Below are 17,132 nucleotides of genomic sequence, written 5' to 3' on the forward strand. Positions count from 1 at the left end.
AAGTCTGTTGAGCTCAGATTCTTCAGATTAATACTGCGGTAGGAAGAAGCATAAAAAAAGAGCATTTTTAAAATACATATTTAAATAGTTACATGATGTTTACACAGATGGTAAAAATAATTAAGCATCTTTTCTCTTCAGAATTTTAACTTGTTTACAGTAATATCTAATGTACGAAATGTTTTCCTTATTGCAGGAAAATCCCATTGGCCTTGGAGAACTCCTCCTCTGTTGCACCTACCCATAGGACAAGCACAAATTCCCATGGTAGCACTCCCTCCTCAGGCTTCCTGGGCCCCCCTGCCACCTTGCCCCAGACTCCTTATAGCCAATCATATGAGGGCAAATCTGTGCTCTCCTATGGGACCACCTTAAATGCCCGTAGCTCCCCACAGGGTGGGGCTGAGCACCCGGCCTACGGCACTACGCAGGCCCGACAAGTGTCTTCGTTGCCGCAGATGCCTTCAGCCCACTCGTCCTCATCTTCTTCTTCAGTTTCTTCCCTAGCCTCAGGCCGGGCGCTCAAGTCCCGCTCCTCCAGCAGCAGCACTACCAAGTCATCATCGTCCTTCAGGCCCAAGGAGATCTCCTCTGTCTCCTCCGCTTTTGTCGTCCCCAACGCCACTGGTGGGGGCAGCAGTGGAGCTAACAGTAACATTAGCAGCACTAGCATCAGCTCTGGGAAGAAAAGGAAGAACAGCTCTCTCCTCTCTTCATCCCATGGCACCTCCGAATCCTCCTCTTCTAATGCCAACTACTCTTCCTCCTCCTCTTTCAAGAAGAACTGTGCAAATGTCAGCAGCTCAGGGAGCACCTACCACCACAGCTCATTAGGCTCTTCATCCTCATCGTCATTATCCTCCTCCCACAGCGGAGTCCACAGCGTGGGGCTTAACTGTGGCCCCAATGTGCGGACCAACTCACTAAGCCTCAAGGCCGAGCCTCCTGGAGGTTCAGTAGGCGGCTCTTCGGGGCCTCCTGCACGAGGTCCTCCCTCAGGCAGCCCGGCAGAGTCCATCAAGCGTATGAGTGTGGTAATGAACAGCAGTGACTCCACCCTTTCCCTGGGGCCCTTTGTCCACCACCAGACCTCATCTGACCACCACACCAGCTTCAGCCACCACTCCTCAGACGGGCGCCTGGAGGGCAAGAAGCGCAAAAGCTCTCCTGTCTCCAGCAGCATTAATAGTGGAGGTGGGGGAGGAGGGCTGGGAGTAGGAGGAGGAGGAGGGGGACCTGGACCTGGTAGACCCAAAGTGGCTAAGTCACCTGCCATTAACAACATCCATGGGAAACATGGTCGGAGCATTCCAGGGACGCCAGGGCTGCCAAACAACTCACATCTACATCAGGTGCGTTCAGTTTTCTGCACCATCCAGGATGTGTTTTAATTCACTACAGAGCAGTACTTGCTATTCCATGGAGGATTAATCTGTTAAATTAATGATTTGTCACATTTCACATTTTATGTGATAGTGTTTATGAAACAACAGTTCCTTGTTTGACCGAAAACAAATTGTGTGGGAAATCCCATGAATCGTTTAGTCATTATTCAATCAACAATGCCAAACTTTCATTAGCTCCAGGTTTTCTGCTTCATTTGGCTGTTCAACTGTTCAACTGTCATGCCACACAAGCAATTTGATGTCGCCTTGGGCTATGGGAACTTGTGTTTTGATATTTTATATAGAAAAATCAATGTGATTAATGCTCTGCCATTGTTTTTATCTACTATGGATTGTACTACTGGTGCTGTGCTAGAACTTGCACTGTCAATATGTTCACTCACCACTTTGGTTCAGCCTGTTTGTTCAGACATTCACAGTCTCCAGAGGATAAGTCCTGGGTGACAGAGGTGAACTTGACAAAAATCTGTGCAGCACAGAAATAGTTCTTAAAAGTACTATGAAATGTTATGTGGAGCTAGCCTGTAGATGCAAATAATTCAAGATGGGAGCGACAACATAAAGTGTCAGCATCAAAAAAGTACAGTACTATTTTACTGGTGGTGTATAGCTGTACAGATAATTGATTAATCAATAATGAATGTACAATGAATTGATAAATAGAGCCGTGCATGTGATGATTTCAGTGACTTCAAGTGGATTCAGGTAGTCGGGCAAATTTATAAAAAATACTGACAGACGACTTGTCTCACATGTTTGTCTACAAAAATCGAGCCTGGTGGCAAATAAACACATTTTTGTACATTCAAGAAAAAAATACACTTTGTTCGTGATAAGGTTTTTCCAGTAGAATAACTCCACAGACACCGAAGTATAAAGTGGTGAATGGCACTACCACAGCCAATTTCTATTTGTCTAGATTATGTTTGGCTGATTTAAAAGCATTTTAATCAAGTACTTTTTTCTCCTTCCTCCTCAGCCAAAGGCTCGTCCCTGACAGCGGTGCCTGGCTCCAGTGTATGGACCCGGCACACAGACAGGGAAGAGTCCGGAGCGGTCGGCACGCTGCTCTGGACTGAACGAGGCCTTTTAAAGTCAAACCCACATTACTCTCAGCTTCCCACAATCCTCAGGGTGGAGATGATCTGGACTGCCCAGTGAAGTCAATGTGGTCCTTACTAATTCTCCCAAAGCCATGCGTGTTTGTATGTGTGTGTGTGTGTGGGTGTGTGTGTTGGGCATGGTGGCACTGTATAAGGTTAGGATAGCAGCATGGGGCACAAGGGGTCTAATGAGCGAGCCAAGTGACCCCCCCCCCTTCTCCATGCAAGTGTTGTCCCAGTATTCTGAGAGGTCTTCCTGTCTGGTTGGACATAAGAGAAACGACAGCAGCAGCCATGGGTCTCTTGAACTGGGCTGTAAAGCTCATTGGTTCAGGTTAAGGGCTGCAGCAACAAGCTGTCAACAATGCCGGGCAACTGGGGGGGGGGGGGGACAAACCGGCCTCTTCCGTTAGGATGTGTGTGAATGTGCGTGAGTGTGTAGGAGTATTTTTCTCATGTCAGATTCTGCTGGACTACTGGAATATCCAACTTAATTACACCCCCAGCGCCTGATCTCAGAAGCCTTTGGAACAAGAGCAGGAGGAGCAGCAAACTGTTACTTGCAACACCTTGAACAACACACAATCACCTTGTTGTTTCACTCTATCATCAGTCGGACCCTCTCTGGCGGCGACACGTCGAGTAACCTCGGGGTAACACGCAGTAGCCTGAGACGAACCTGTAAGGACGATCTGGTCAATTCTTTTTATTAACCCAGAATAATTATGCAAGTGTTACTTTTTTTATGATTTCTTATGAGCTTTTTACACTGAACTACAAAGAGTCTTTGTAGACGTGATGAAGACAGTTGTGCTTTCAAATGTGAAAAGGATGCCTGATGTGCCCGGTCGATTGAATCTTTTGTCAGAGACAGAGCGAGGTTGGTATTGAGGACACCTGTTAATTGTCTGAATCTTTTCATTGTGCAGAATGATAGCCACAGCAGACCTACCCCCAACTGTGAACAGCACTAAATAACTGCTTTCTCCACAGGCACTGCTTAGTTGTCCACAAGGCTCGCCAAAAGCTGCTACCAGCTTTGCCAACTACTTTATTACAAAAAGGTCGGCCAGGCTTGCTCATGAAGTGCGGTGATGGTGCATTGCCAGCTTACCTACTCTTTTTTTTTTTTTTTTACCCAAACAGCTGTGTAACATCCACAGCTGCTGTCGGGAAGATGTGAATTGTAATGTTTTCTTATTTTCCCCATATAGGGAATCAGGTATGGTACATCTTAACTGGAACAAACTTAATGCACATCACCTGTCTTCTGTGGGTATGATTGTCCCTCCTGTGTAACCACTACCCGAAACTCTGGATGTTAAAAGGTTGCGATGCCTCGTCGTGAAAACTACGTCAGCGTGATTTGAGAAGAGATTAGTCCCAGTGGAACAGAAAGCCAGGCGTTATCCTCTATTCCTTTTGTCAAAATGGAGTCTTGAGGCAATACCTGCCGTATTTCACGTTGGGACGTTTTCTTATTTTCGCGTGGTCTCCAGTGGGTTTTAAGGTGCGAGATTCATGGAGATGGCTTCACAGGATATATTATTTCAACTTTTGGCATCACTTGTTTTTATGGAAGCTCCACTGATGTCAAGATAGTGTGGAAAAGTAGAGACCTTTTTTTTTTTCTCGTAGCCTCTGTATCAAACAAGTATTGAAGTATCCCTATTTGAGAATACATATTTTGTTAACAAATTGTACATAGTGAAATATGTATTTTTGCACAGGCATTTTTCGTACACGCTAAATTTTTGGTACAATTTTAAAAAATACAAAAAAGAGTTATTTATTTAGGAAGAAAAAACCAGATGAGAAGTCAGAGGACTATTTGAAGTGGTTCACTGCCAAGTCTATATAATGCAATACGCCTATATGTAGAAGCCGAAGCATCTCATGAATCCTGTACTGAGATCCTTTAAGGAACAGCGGTGAAGTGTCGCCACTGTAGCATGTGTCTGTATGACAGAGGATACCTTTATTCACTTTTCAAGGTCTCAATCACATGTGCTTTTACAAGACATTTTACGTTGCCTATGAATCAACACAAGGGAAAAAAAACCAATTTGCTCTGTGACCCAGTTCGCCTGTGATTTTCAAATGTCCTGCAGGCTTGAATCTGTGCCCGTCGGCTGACTAGTTTCCATGTACTCTTTAGACACTTTGTAGACCATGATTGAAACACTTGTGTTGTTTTTATAAAGGCTGAAGGGACTTTCAGCCGTCACTGCAAGGAGGAGGACAGTCCAGCTGCTCGCATCATTGTTGCCAAACAAGTAATTTGAATCACAGCTTTTAAACGAAACATCAAATTTAAGAAAGTGCCTGAATTTGTTTCACCAAGACTGTTTGAGGACAGTATTCTTTGGGTTGTTTTACCTTACTTGAATGTTGGAAGTGTTTAGGAGTTTGCTTTTAAATCTGCCTAAGAACCCTAAATGTGGTAAAACCTGAGCTTATCAGCTGCCCAGTACAAAACACTGAGTGTTTTTTGTTTTTAATCAAAGTTTTCCAGACACGACGGTGAGGTTTTCAGTTTGCCTCAGTGTGGCTACAATCCCCTCTGTTTACTGGGATTTGTACACGAGAACCTTCAATCAAGTGTTTTGTTTACCCTCAAACTCCACTGACATCTTGACCGTTGTTTCCTGTACATGGAAACGTTTGCAAGGATGTTTTTTTATTTTTATCAGCACCATAGACTTGGAATGTGACAGTGAGACTACAGCTCGTGTCTGGGAGGAAAAATATAAAGCCACCATTCATACGATGTAAAAGTGTGTATAGATTTTTTTTTTTGTATACATTATCAGAATCATTTTCAGCTGGACTTGTATTGGCTGCTATGTAATTCATGAACAAAACATAGGTTAGAATTAATATTTAAAGAAAAAAGATTGTATAGTATATTTGTTTTGTAACAAGTTTCTGTAAATAAAATAATTTATACTGCTATTTATATGAAATCATGTCTCTGCGTCTTTCCTTTGACAAAAAAAACAAACTGCAGGGTTAACAGTTAAACAAATTTTATTTATATACACATTGTAATAAGTCACTTTGTCAGACAAACAACAGGTTTGAGTATATCAAGAAAAACTCCTCCTTGCTGTGATGAGAAAATATGGCCTCAGTTTACATGTTGATGACTCTCGACAGCTTCTGGACTCTGTTGAGGAGCAGGTCGCCCTTTTTGATGGTTTCCTGGTACTGCCAGTTTTTACTATCAGGTCTGGAAAGAAGAACAGGAAACGTTCAGTGTTCTGCACCTGGATACTGAGCGACGACTTGGATGTATTGAGGTTAGAAGAATGGTCAAATACCTATTTGTTTCCACAATCTCATTCACTTTATCAATTTTACAGTGAAGACGGCCGGCCGCAATGAACCGAGACAGTTCCCTGAAAAGAGGGAACAAAAGTTAATGATGATATGAGATTTCTTTAAACTTTAACCAGAGCACACGACACAAATTTGAATTATCTCCCTTCAGTTCCAGACTTAAGTTGTAAAATGCAACAAGGATGCCACAGTGAATTTGACCTTTGAAAAGTATAATATCACCACCTCTTGATAATAAATTTTATCCAATTAGCCATTTGTCTGAAAATGTGTAGTCAGTACATTCATTCTCAAATTATGGCCGAAAATATAATTTGTCCATTCAGAATAACCTTTGAAAAAACACAGTCCATCAGTTAGACCTTGAGGCCAAGTAAATGTTTGCGCTAAATTAGTAATTATTTAGAAATAACTTCCTGAGATATCATGGTCACATGAATTAGACAACCTGAAAACAGTATATCTCAAGTTGTGGCTGTTGCCATTGCAGGGCATAAAAATAAATACTTATATATACACTTAATTTTTTAAATACAACTAAAAGGACCAGTTCAACATTTTGGGAAACACTTATTCATTTGACGAGAGTGAGATAAGAAACTGCTGTACTCTGTAATATCTTAAATGTTACACTGCAAGCAGCCGCTGCTTGTCCTAAAAGACAAACAGGTCCGAGTGTCACCTGGCTCTGTCAAAAGGTAACAAGCCACCAAATACCACTAATGCTCACCAATAACACATGATAGCTAGTTGGTGTAGTCATCATTCTACAAATCAATAATTATACTTCCCAAGATGTCAAACTAATCCTTTAATGTTAATGCTTTACTTGAACACTATTTGATGGTGACTGACTAAAAGACAACACAAGTAAAACTGATCATTGGTTCCTGTGTATTGAGCTGAAGTTTAACCAATTGAAACCAGACCATTGACAATATTTGGTCAGGATCTTTGGATCTGAATTTCCAACCTGAAAATGCTACATCAGATAGACACATGCTGATCTACGCATCTTTCAATTCATCTGCTATTGGAGTAAATAAATGCAAACTGAACCTAAGTGCTGAAGACACTATAGAGGACTGTTGTGACCCGGAAGCTAACTTTTTGTAAAACTTTCAAAATGTGGCAAATACATGTGGTGCACTGTCACTCACTGGTCGATGAACTCGGTGCTGACACCGAAGGCCTCAGCCATGTAGCCCAGGGTGAGGGAGCGGTAGGACTCCAGTAGCTGGCTGTAGGCCTGGATCCTCATCTCCCTCACATAGTAGCGGTAATGTGGCGCAAAGAGCCAGTCCTTCTTCATCTCCTGCTCCACTGTGGCTGTGGTAAAAAAGAAAACAGTTTCACATTCATTAGTCAAGTGACAGAGCAGGAAATAAACAGCGGCATGTGGTACATTTGAAAATAAGACTGAAGAACTTTGCTACCTAAAAGTAAAACATACAGACACTGGCATATGCGTATGTGAGAGCGAGTGAAACATCAGTCACAAGATGTGGATTTTATTTCCACTGGTAAAAGAAAAATGGTCCTCACCCAGAGACTGGAAGAAGACAGAGTAGCGGCACTCGTAGAGTGAGAAAAGATACTGGCGAATAGAGGGCAGACTGTGCAGCACCTCCAAGATCTCTGCTCCCTTTATGACCTACACAGAAATGTTTTGAACACATTAGTTAACAGCAGCTGAGCAGCTATTTCACACACGTTTCTCAAAATGTGTGATACATAGATTTCCTCAATAGCATCCTCCTCTCCTTACCTTTTCACGAAGATCAGGCCTTTTGAGGGCTATCATGCAGACGTAAACGGTGTAGGTGACAAATGTCTTGTAGTCCATGAGCTCGTAGGAGGTGAAGGTGGAGACTGTGTCGAGGAAGAGCTCAGCAGCTTGCTTGAAGTCCCTGATGGCCACACAGTAAAGACCCTGGTAGACCTTCAGGCGATTCCTTCTGTCCCAGTCGCCTCCCTCCTCAATGAGGCTGCAGAGAAAGAACAATAGGTCCATAAGTACTGAGGCGGCCATTTGCAGAGATGTTTCAAACCAAACACATGAGATTCTTCACCTCTTTGCTTTCTCAGAGTTGCGTGTGATGAGGTCACTATCCATGTAGAAGAGTCCGATCCTCAGCAGGTAGAAGACGATGTCTAGTCGGTGACCCAGAGCAACGGTCTTGTCATAGGTCTTCCTGAAGGCTGTTAGGGCGCCCTCCTGTGGACACACACAAAAAGGCAGACACTGTCAATGATTTGTCACCTACTTAAACTTGCGTACATTTCATGTAAGTGGTCAACTGTGTCTTACCAAAGACAGGATGGGGTGAAAACTATTGTTTTTGACAAATACAACTGTACTTTACCAGAAAGTAAGAGTCAACCACTTCACTATAAAGTCTGGTCCCACAGAGGGGGATCTACACGCAACGTGAGTTGATTTAAGGAACTTCACTTGCGAAGAACAGCTGGAGAAGGCTCGTACCTTGTCTCCAATTCGGATCAGATATTCAGCTTTGGCCATCATGGCGTCTCGTATCTCGCTCTCTCCCAGGTTCGTCTCTGCGTCCTCCAGCACGTCGTCCAGACGCTTCAGCTCTTCCTCGTTCGCCTTCTTCATTTTGCTCAGCAGATCTGCGTCCAGCGGCCACTTCAGGTCCTTACACAGACTCTCATAATACGGAGCCATGTCTGCACAGAGAGATAGGCTTCTTCAACACCTTCATAGTTATTCAACGAACAGCTAAAGACTGTATCATAGTGCATTATAGATACGGAAGGACAACTTAATGCTTGGCACGAAGTTTGACAAACCACCTTATTCACATCGCTAGATCGGCTAACTGACGTTTGCTAGCAGCGTTAACGAGCAATGCTAACGACCGTAATGCTGGAGGTTCAATTACAGCGGAGGCATTAAAAATAAAGATCATACAACCAGGAGAAAACTTTGTGAGCGTTCATTCATGTCTACACGCGTGTTGAGAGCAGACTTTTTAAAGCTGCCGTTACTGTGGAGTGGAAATGCTAACTCACTGTTAGCTTTGATAGCGTCCATGAGCTCAGTCTTCACTTTGACATCCTGTCGGTGACCGTCCATCGTCAGCAGGAACTTGAGCTGCGCTATCCGCAGATCGGGGTTCTTGGGCAGACCCTCCTCCTCCAGGTTCTCCAGCGGCATTTTGAGTCGAAGAGGTACAAGCGATCACGAACGGAAGCTTTTCTTTGTGCAGGCGGACTCCGCTGCTTGACGGTAACTGCTAATGAACGATGACTACGGGAAACACTGGACTGTGTTGCTTCCGCCGGAGTGTCCGTCAACGAGAGGAAACAAGAGCGGAGCGTTCAACCACCAAGCTAGCATATACTGCCACCTACTGGAGGGGGAACAACACCTCCTGTCTGAGTGAAGCGGCTCAGCTCATGTACTACAAATATGTTCATAACGTGTGTGTGTGTGTAGCCCAGGTATTACTACACACTATGGGGACCTTGTCTGCCTTGTGGGGACAAAAAGCAAGTCCTCATGATGTAAGTAATTACATTTTAAGGTGAAGACCTGTTTAAAGGTTCAGTGTGTAGAATCAAGTGACATCTAGTGGTGAAGTTGGATGTTGCAGCTAAATACCCGTCACCTCACCCTCCCCTTCCAAACATGAAGGTCACCACTAGCAACCCTCTGCCCATCTTTCTCCTGTCTGTTTGCACTTTATTTTGAAATATGAACTTATACACTCACACGGTGCAATAACTCCCATACACACTCCATACAGTTAAAGTCCAAGCACCTTTGAATGTGTATAGTCTTAGTTTTGTATTGTTTTGTTTTTCACTATTAATAATAGCTCTTTTTAACTTGTCCAACACCCTTTATTGTACTGTTGACCCTGTGTTAAATGTATATGACAAATAAAACTTGAAACTTTGTACTCTATTACATCACTGCACCATTATACCATATATACATTATACATTATGCTGGTTTCTAATTAAATCAAACTGAATCAGATTGATGGTCCAGCATAATAATATCGGACCAAATGACAGATATTTGATAGACGGATGGGGAGTCACTGTTAGGGTTACATTATTTCTGTGTAGGAGTGAAAAGTTAATGATAACCAGCCTGACTTATTTAACTGACTCCACTATCCAGTCCGGGCATGTGTCTCTACCAGAGAAGACACAATGGAATCCTTTCTACAGCAACTGGTGAGCTTTTACTCAACTCTTCTCCATTTCCTGAATAGTACTATAATTGTCACATATATGTATATGTATATACTTTCACTGGACATTTAAAAAAGTGAGATCAATGTATTTTTGTCAAAGTGTTTTATAAACCAAACAATATTATTGTGTCCTGTATAAACCAAACATTATGCTGTAGCTCTGACTGATCTTCAGAGGAAACGTAAAAAAAAGTAACACAAGTTGTTTTAAACAGGCAAAATCCGTTTGTGATTTTGTCTGAACTCGCCTCCGTTTTTAGCTGAATCATTGCACATCAGCTTCTGAGTTATTTTGTAAGCTGCTCAGTCACAGTGCAGCACTCAACACGTTCACAAAACCCCTCATCTGTGAACACATGTTCCAAAACAGCTTTGATTTCATCATGTTACGTCAGTTTATCAGTTATTGTGATGATGTGATCAGACTTATACGTACTGAGTCGTCCTAATATCAGGCCAAAACACAGTTACTCTCTTATATATATTATTAATGATGTTGACAGTATTATTTTAACTATTACATTTGAAAGCTACATATCAGTATTTAGTATAGGCTACAGCACTATGGTTACTATGTTCTAACATTTTTTGTATAAAACTAATATTACACTCATATATATCACCATAGTGGGACAAATTCTTATTTTCTCTTCTCTTCTCTTCTCTTCTCTTCTCTTCTCTTCTCTTCTCTTCTCTTCTCTTCTCTTATCTTCTCTTCTCTTGTCTTGTCTTGTCTTATCTTATCTTAACAACCGTAACTTTAACACCTAGCACAGCAGCTATAACCTGCCTGAGAGGAATAAGAATTTTTAAAAACAGATATTATTTCCATGTTTAATCACCACTGCGACCTGCTGTATTTGTGATCCTCTGTAGACTCGTGGCAATGCTTTTTTGCTCATCATTATTCTGGGAGCTGGAGGAAGTTTTCAGTCTGGTTACCACTTGACTGATTTAAGTTCTCCCTCACCGGTGAGCTGCATCCATCACACACATCTTTTCTTTTCACTCTGTGGTTTCTAACTTCCCACCTCTCGCTTCAACAATCCTCCACAAAATTGCCCTGCAGCATCAGTTGTCATCTCTCCCTGAGCTCGGGCTATAAACTGTTGCTTCCTTGTTTCTTCCTCTCTGCAGTTTATACAGTGCTTCATCAACAGCAGCTGGTATGACAGATATGATGAGCATCCGCCTGCTCAGACCATCACCATGATCTGGTCCCTTATCGTCTCCTTGTATGCTGTCGGGGGACTCTGTGGTGCTGTCTGTGTCAAATTCATCTCAGGCAGGCTGGGGAGGTGAGTAAGAGAGAGTTAATGCAGCATGTCGTCTTTTTGACTGTCCTTATGAGACATGAAGGGGTGTGTGCTCCCTCATCAGAAAACAGGCAGTGATCTTCAACAGCTTCATTTCCATGGTTGCAGCAGGGATCATGCTGACAAGCAAAATGGCCAACTCCTTTGAAATGATCATTGTGGCAAGGATCCTGTACGGCTTCTCATCGGGTAAGAAAACAGGATATATTCCGTCCCAAGCATGACAAACTGTATTAATATGCACCAGTGCAGTGTCTGTTTAAACCTGCCTGCTTGGAATGAAATGTTGTCCTGTGTTAATGTTCTGCAGCCCCTTCAGAATTATTCCTTGTCATTAGTGAGTTCTAAACAGTTCTAAACAGTTCTAAAACATACTGTCACTTTTTATTGTTTGTGTGCTGGACATTGTGTGCAGAGTATTTTTATATGCAGACTATGGTGCAGAATAAAGTTAGAAAATCTTGTGTTCATCCTACCTGGTTTATCTGCAATAAAGATCAATGAAACCTAAATAGCTTTGATACTGTTCATGTGTGTGGTTCATGTATAAGTTTGAGTTGAGTAATTTTTTTCATTTTTTGCTGTCATGTTTTCCTACATTACATGTCGGCTGTTTCAGTCTGTTAAGCAACCGACACGATCTTCGGACCCAAGTTCACAACTTTTCAAAATAGAAGCTCTGTAATTCAGCTTTACAGAAATGAAACAAATGTAGTGCTTTTATTATGGAGACAAATTGCTAAAGAAGAAGTTATTCTATAAATGTTGCTGCCATGAAAGAGATCAGCACCTTTGACTCCCATGAATGTCTGTGTCAGTCCAATATGAAGAAATTAAGAATAATCAGAATGTCAAAATGACTTTTTTGGAATTAGTAGGTAGATTATGTTTTTGCCTGTTTATCAAAATGTTTAAAATTTCTTGCAGGTTTGGGAGGGAGCTTACATGTGATGTACCTCGGAGAGATCTCACCCAGAAAGTTTAGAGGCATAGTTACTCTCACCTCAGCGACCTTCTCGTCACTTGGCAAACTCTCAGGACAGTTCTTTGGATTAAGGTACATGCTTATTGTGAATTTGTGTGAGATGTCAAAATGTGTGGTTGAAAAGCTAAACTTGCACTGAAGCTACATACATACATACAGTGGCTTCTGGAGGATATCATCTCCAGACCAGATGGGAAGTATCCATCTTCAGGTCTGTCCACAGACGTTCTGTGGGGTCAGAGCTGTGGCTGTGCCATGTGCTTCACCATGTGGACGGTTATCCACAATAATAAAATGTCATTGAGGTCACCATGGCACTGCAAATTCCAAGCTTCGTAACTGGTCTGGATAAAGTTCCTTGGATTTCATGGTGCGAGCCTTTCTACACTGTCAGTTCAGTTTGGTATATGCATGTGGACTCAGTCAAGTCACATAAATTAAGCAAAATACAAGGCGCCTGACACGAGTGTCACACAAAAAATATCTGAAAACTTCCTGAAGCCACATTAAGTGGGTTGTGCAAAAGGGGCTGCTTCAAACCAGTGTTAGAAAATGTCAAAAGATTACATTTTCTAGAGTAAAGACACATATATTAATTTTATTTATGTTTTTTCAGTGAGATCCTCGGACGTGAGGACCTGTGGAACATCGTCCTCTGTGTCCCTGCATTTTTCTCTCTGGTTAATATCATGGCGCTGCCTTTTCTTCCGGACGCGCCCAGATATTTACTTATAGAGAAAGGTGATGATAAGGCATGCAAAAAAGGTTGGTATGATTCCCTATAGTTTTAGAGTACCTGACCAAACAGCCTATCTATCAATGTGGGAGCGTGTGCCTCGGGAGGTAGAGCGGGTTACCCACTAACCAGAGGGTCCGTAGTTCGATCAATGTCTAATACAGCAGATGATAAGTTAGTCTATATTTCCCCAACTTTTGTATCTTGAGCAAGGAAGTACATTTTTTGTACTTTTGTTTTAATCCAGCCCTCCAGAGCCTGTGGGGTCCAGCTGACTACAAAGAGGAGATGGATGAGATGTTGACAGAGCAGGCTGCCATTGAAGCCGCTCCACCAAAGAGCCCCCTGCAGCTGCTGAGTGACAGGACGGTCCGGTGGCAGCTCATCTCCATGTCCCTCATCTACACCTGCAACCAGCTGTCCGGCATGTCTGCTGTGAGCATGGAACTTAGATTGGCCATTTTACGATCGATAAAGTTTATAGCCTCTCAAGATCGAAGATAACTTCTTTTTTTACAATCTATATTATTAACATAACTTCATCCATTTATATGCAGATGATACATTATTGTATTGTACTGCTGAGTTACTGTGGAGAACCTGCATCCCATGTGCTGTGGGATATTCATGCCTACACTCTACACTCCCTTGGGGAATTTAAATCCATGGTTTCGTGCCATTTAGCTTCATCTTCTTTAACTAGATTCAAATTGCTTTATGTTCTGTATTTTTATGCATCATATCTAAATACTGTGTTAATTTATTCACTATATCTGTATTTTATTGTATCCTGTCACTCGACATCATTGTAAATGAGGGCCTCCCTAAATGATACTTTGAGTTGAATAAAGGTTGATTGAAATTTAAAAAAAATCCGTGCTTCTATTCCCTCACAGATCAGCACCTTCTCCTTCGACATCTTCCTGGAGGCGGGGATACCGACAGACAAGATCCGCTACGTCACTCTTGGTCTCGGAGTTTGTGAGATCATCACCTCAATCTCCTGTGTGAGTCACTCTCTCAGTATGTGCGTGATCATGCTGATTGTAACCCCTGTCTGTGCATTCACAAATATATATTCACATTTTCCACCTATTCCCTCTCAGGGTCTGATCATTGAGCGCACAGGGAGGAGGCCGTTGCTGTGGGGGGGCTATGGAGTCATGTCGGCCTGCTTGGTGTTTGTTACTGTCACAATGAACCTGAAGGTAAACCTCTCACCTCAGATACTGATCCGGATGTGGGAATAGAAGATGCTCATTGTGTTTTAAAAGGGACACATCACACAAATTGTAGAAAAATCCATGACCACGTGTCAATCCATGCAGACAGATTCAGTTTGCATATCCATCTGTGAGATTTCTGCCTCTCAGCTGGTACCATACAATGAAGGTGAACAGAATCTTTGTGCTGCTCATAGTGTGACAAAAAATACACTTAAACAAACTGCAAATGAATGTTTGCAAAATGTCTTGACAAAAACTCTTGATAATGCCCAGATGTCACTGTGAACAGTTTTCAGGGTAAAATACTTTCCACCAAAGTAAGAGCAGAAAACAACACAAATTAATTTCCATTGTTCTCCATTGTACTGGGCTGAGGACAGAAACCGCAGGAAAGCTACATTTCAAAACCTCAGCAGATAAAATAGAAATGATCTGCATGGTTTTTTAATGCTGTCTGAAAAATATACTGCCATTAAACCTAAAGCTGACCTACTCACATATAGGCAAAATGTATATTAGTTTTAATATGTATTAAGTCAGCGATGTAATAATTGCTCTAAAAGATATTAATCTAGTAAAATGTGTTAATATTCACATACATAAATTTGTATTTCATCCAGAACTCCAGTCACTGGGTTCCTTACATTACTGCTGGTTTGATCTTCATCTTCATCATCTTCTTTTGTGGAGGACCTGGTACGTGCTTTACAGTGTTGAAAATAAAAACTAAATTCAGGGCATCAGACACTGAACCCTGTCCTCTCTGTGGTTCTGGTTCCTCCAGGGGGAGCGACAGCCACTCTCAACAGTGAGTTGTTTATCCAGTCCAATCGAGTGGCAGCGCTTGTCCTCATGGGAATCCAGCGCTGGTCTATCTTCGCTGTGATGGGTCTCGTCTTTCCATTCCTCATTGTGAGTACAACCTGACATCAAACCACACAAATATACAATATATTCACTGTGTGAAGAAAAACTGAATTTCATGCTGAGAAAAGAAAAAGAACTTGTGCATACAGATACACTCAAGGTCAATTCATTATTGGTATAGGATGCATTTGTCATTTACAAGCAAGTAGTATACATGCAAGTAGTATTCAAACCAACATATAGGTGCGGCCCAAGCGACCACAGACATACATCTGCACTTGTGTACATAGAAATAAAAATCTGTGTGCACACAAGTTCAATGACGACAATAACAATTTATATTTCTACTATGAGAGCTCCTGACTGAGACCTTATTGGGCCCCTTGAGACAGTGCAACATACAAGGCAGACACATGTTGCTTTTAGGAATCAATTGAGTTGTTTCTTTGTGAACATGAACCTCATTGTGATGCTTTTCTCTTGCTGTGTCCCAGGAGGCCCTCAGCTCTTACTGCTTTGTGCTGTTCGCCTGCATGTGCCTGCTGGGTTGTCTCTTCATCTTCTTCGTCCTGCCAGAGACCAAAGGAAAGACCCTGCTGGAGATCTCTGAGGAGTTTGAAGCCATCACTGTCTGTGGGAAATCCTTCGTAGGGAAGAAGAGCGTGGAGACCAGGTTATAATACAGAGCAGATACAAGTAGCTACAGACTGTTGAGATGCAAGAGTTTGACTTTTTGTTGCCCACAAATGGGTTTAACTATATGATAAACATTACTAATGCATCTTTATTGCACAGCTTAACGGTTTCTTTCCCGAGGGAGGATTTTTACTTGTGATTCGTCCCACACTTGCAGCCCCAACGTTAACACGTAGCACAGCAAATAACCACTGAAATAAACAGGTGTAACGTAATAAACTCATGTCTAAAAGGATTTTGTATTCCAAAAAGATGAAACTGAAGCAATTGCATTAGTTTATGTGGCCTTACAAATTTGTATTTATGAAACGTCATCAATGAGGAAATGACTCTGCACCTACAGAGGGTGAAGGAAGACGTGTGATTTTTACTGTTTACTTTATTAAAACAATCAGGAAAGCTCAATTTCTGTCAAGTCTTCATTCTTATTTTTAACGTATTAACATAACACACCAAAGAACAAAGAAAAACAATAAATACAAAAAACAACACAACACCAAAATCATACTAAACAACCATTATGTTATTAGGGGGAGAGAAAAAAAATTGCTGATATTCTTTTTTGGTTTAATAAAAGTTTCATTCATGCCCTCAACTTTTATAAACTTTCCCCATCTATCCCATAAGTTCATCGTTTCATTCTGCAACATATCCTTCCAAAGTTAAGAAACCTTTAATAAACATTCTAAAATGAAAAATATTAAAAGAATCCATCTAGTCTTCATTATTTCCAAATCTCTTTCCAATATGTAAAGAAATTCACTATTCACTATGTGTGGTGACTAGTTTCCTTCCACCAGGTTACGAGCTATAACTCCTCCACTGCTCCCCTCAGGTCTGTCTTCGACGGCAGCAGAATGTCCTTCAGCATCTTGTCTCTCGTCTCTCTCCGGGCCTGTTGATTGAGCTCCCAACTCTCACAATCATGTTGGCAGCCTTGGTGTTAATGGGTTTATCAGTCAGTTAATGGATCAGTCAGCTTTTAACTGCTGGTCGACGAGGTGCTGTCCCTAAAACAATGAGGACTTTGTCGATTATTGGCAAACTTTCTTAGGGAAACCTGATCTGATCAGAAGAGTGTGCAGCTCTCATATCTAGAAATCGGACTGCTTGTCGTAACGCTATAGACCAGGGTTGAGACCAGGGGGCAGAGTAGAGGTCTCGCACGCTTCTCTGCTCTCCTATTAGAGCCGTCACGCCCTGAAACCCCATGGAGACTGATT

The 17,132-nt window shown here is 42.0% G+C and overlaps 3 protein-coding genes across 3 annotated transcripts in view; 2 read left to right on the forward strand and 1 right to left on the reverse strand.

Moving 5' to 3' along the window:
* LOC118104707 (ataxin-7) overlaps window positions 1–5,475 on the forward strand; it is a 28,110-nt gene extending 22,635 nt beyond the window's left edge. The window contains exons 12-13 of the mRNA XM_035151774.2: window positions 197–1,352; window positions 2,386–5,475. Of these exons, the coding sequence (XP_035007665.2) occupies window positions 197–1,352; window positions 2,386–2,403 (1,174 nt within the window). The 3' untranslated portion in view covers window positions 2,404–5,475. The remainder of the gene's footprint in view (window positions 1–196; window positions 1,353–2,385) is intronic.
* A 46-nt stretch (window positions 5,476–5,521) lies between these two features.
* psmd6 (proteasome 26S subunit, non-ATPase 6) lies at window positions 5,522–9,154 on the reverse strand. The gene is made up of 8 exons (XM_035151789.1): window positions 8,888–9,154; window positions 8,337–8,542; window positions 7,924–8,069; window positions 7,620–7,839; window positions 7,397–7,505; window positions 7,012–7,180; window positions 5,833–5,910; window positions 5,522–5,741 (listed from the first exon to the last, which is right to left on the reverse strand). The coding sequence occupies exons 1-8, from the start codon at window positions 9,030–9,032 to the stop codon at window positions 5,645–5,647; spliced, it is 1,170 nt and encodes a 389-aa protein (XP_035007680.1). The 5' UTR covers window positions 9,033–9,154; the 3' UTR covers window positions 5,522–5,644.
* Window positions 9,155–10,039: 885 nt separating this feature from the next.
* slc2a9l1 (solute carrier family 2 member 9, like 1) lies at window positions 10,040–15,997 on the forward strand. The gene is made up of 12 exons (XM_035151786.1): window positions 10,040–10,063; window positions 10,960–11,055; window positions 11,221–11,381; window positions 11,464–11,588; window positions 12,327–12,456; window positions 13,001–13,149; window positions 13,368–13,555; window positions 14,017–14,127; window positions 14,227–14,328; window positions 14,967–15,042; window positions 15,131–15,258; window positions 15,708–15,997. The coding sequence occupies exons 1-12, from the start codon at window positions 10,040–10,042 to the stop codon at window positions 15,891–15,893; spliced, it is 1,476 nt and encodes a 491-aa protein (XP_035007677.1). The 3' UTR covers window positions 15,894–15,997.
* The last annotated feature ends 1,135 nt before the right edge of the window (window positions 15,998–17,132 follow it).

The sequence above is a fragment of the Hippoglossus stenolepis genome, chromosome 3 (assembly GCF_022539355.2).
Source record: "Hippoglossus stenolepis isolate QCI-W04-F060 chromosome 3, HSTE1.2, whole genome shotgun sequence".
Classification (NCBI taxonomy): domain Eukaryota; kingdom Metazoa; phylum Chordata; class Actinopteri; order Pleuronectiformes; family Pleuronectidae; genus Hippoglossus; species Hippoglossus stenolepis.

Coding starts and splice junctions, on each gene's coding strand:
- psmd6 (XM_035151789.1), bottom strand. CDS start 9,032: ATGCCGCTGGAGAACCTGGAGGAGGAGGGTCTGCCCAAGAACCCCGAT. Junction 8,543..8,887: donor GGACGCTATCAAAGCTAACA/GTGAGTTAGCAT, acceptor CTCTCTGTGCAG/ACATGGCTCCGTATTATGAG. Junction 8,070..8,336: donor TGATCCGAATTGGAGACAAG/GTACGAGCCTTC, acceptor GTGTGTCCACAG/GAGGGCGCCCTAACAGCCTT.
- slc2a9l1 (XM_035151786.1), top strand. CDS start 10,040: ATGGAATCCTTTCTACAGCAACTG. Junction 12,457..13,000: donor GGACAGTTCTTTGGATTAAG/GTACATGCTTAT, acceptor ATGTTTTTTCAG/TGAGATCCTCGGACGTGAGG. Junction 13,150..13,367: donor TGATAAGGCATGCAAAAAAG/GTTGGTATGATT, acceptor GTTTTAATCCAG/CCCTCCAGAGCCTGTGGGGT.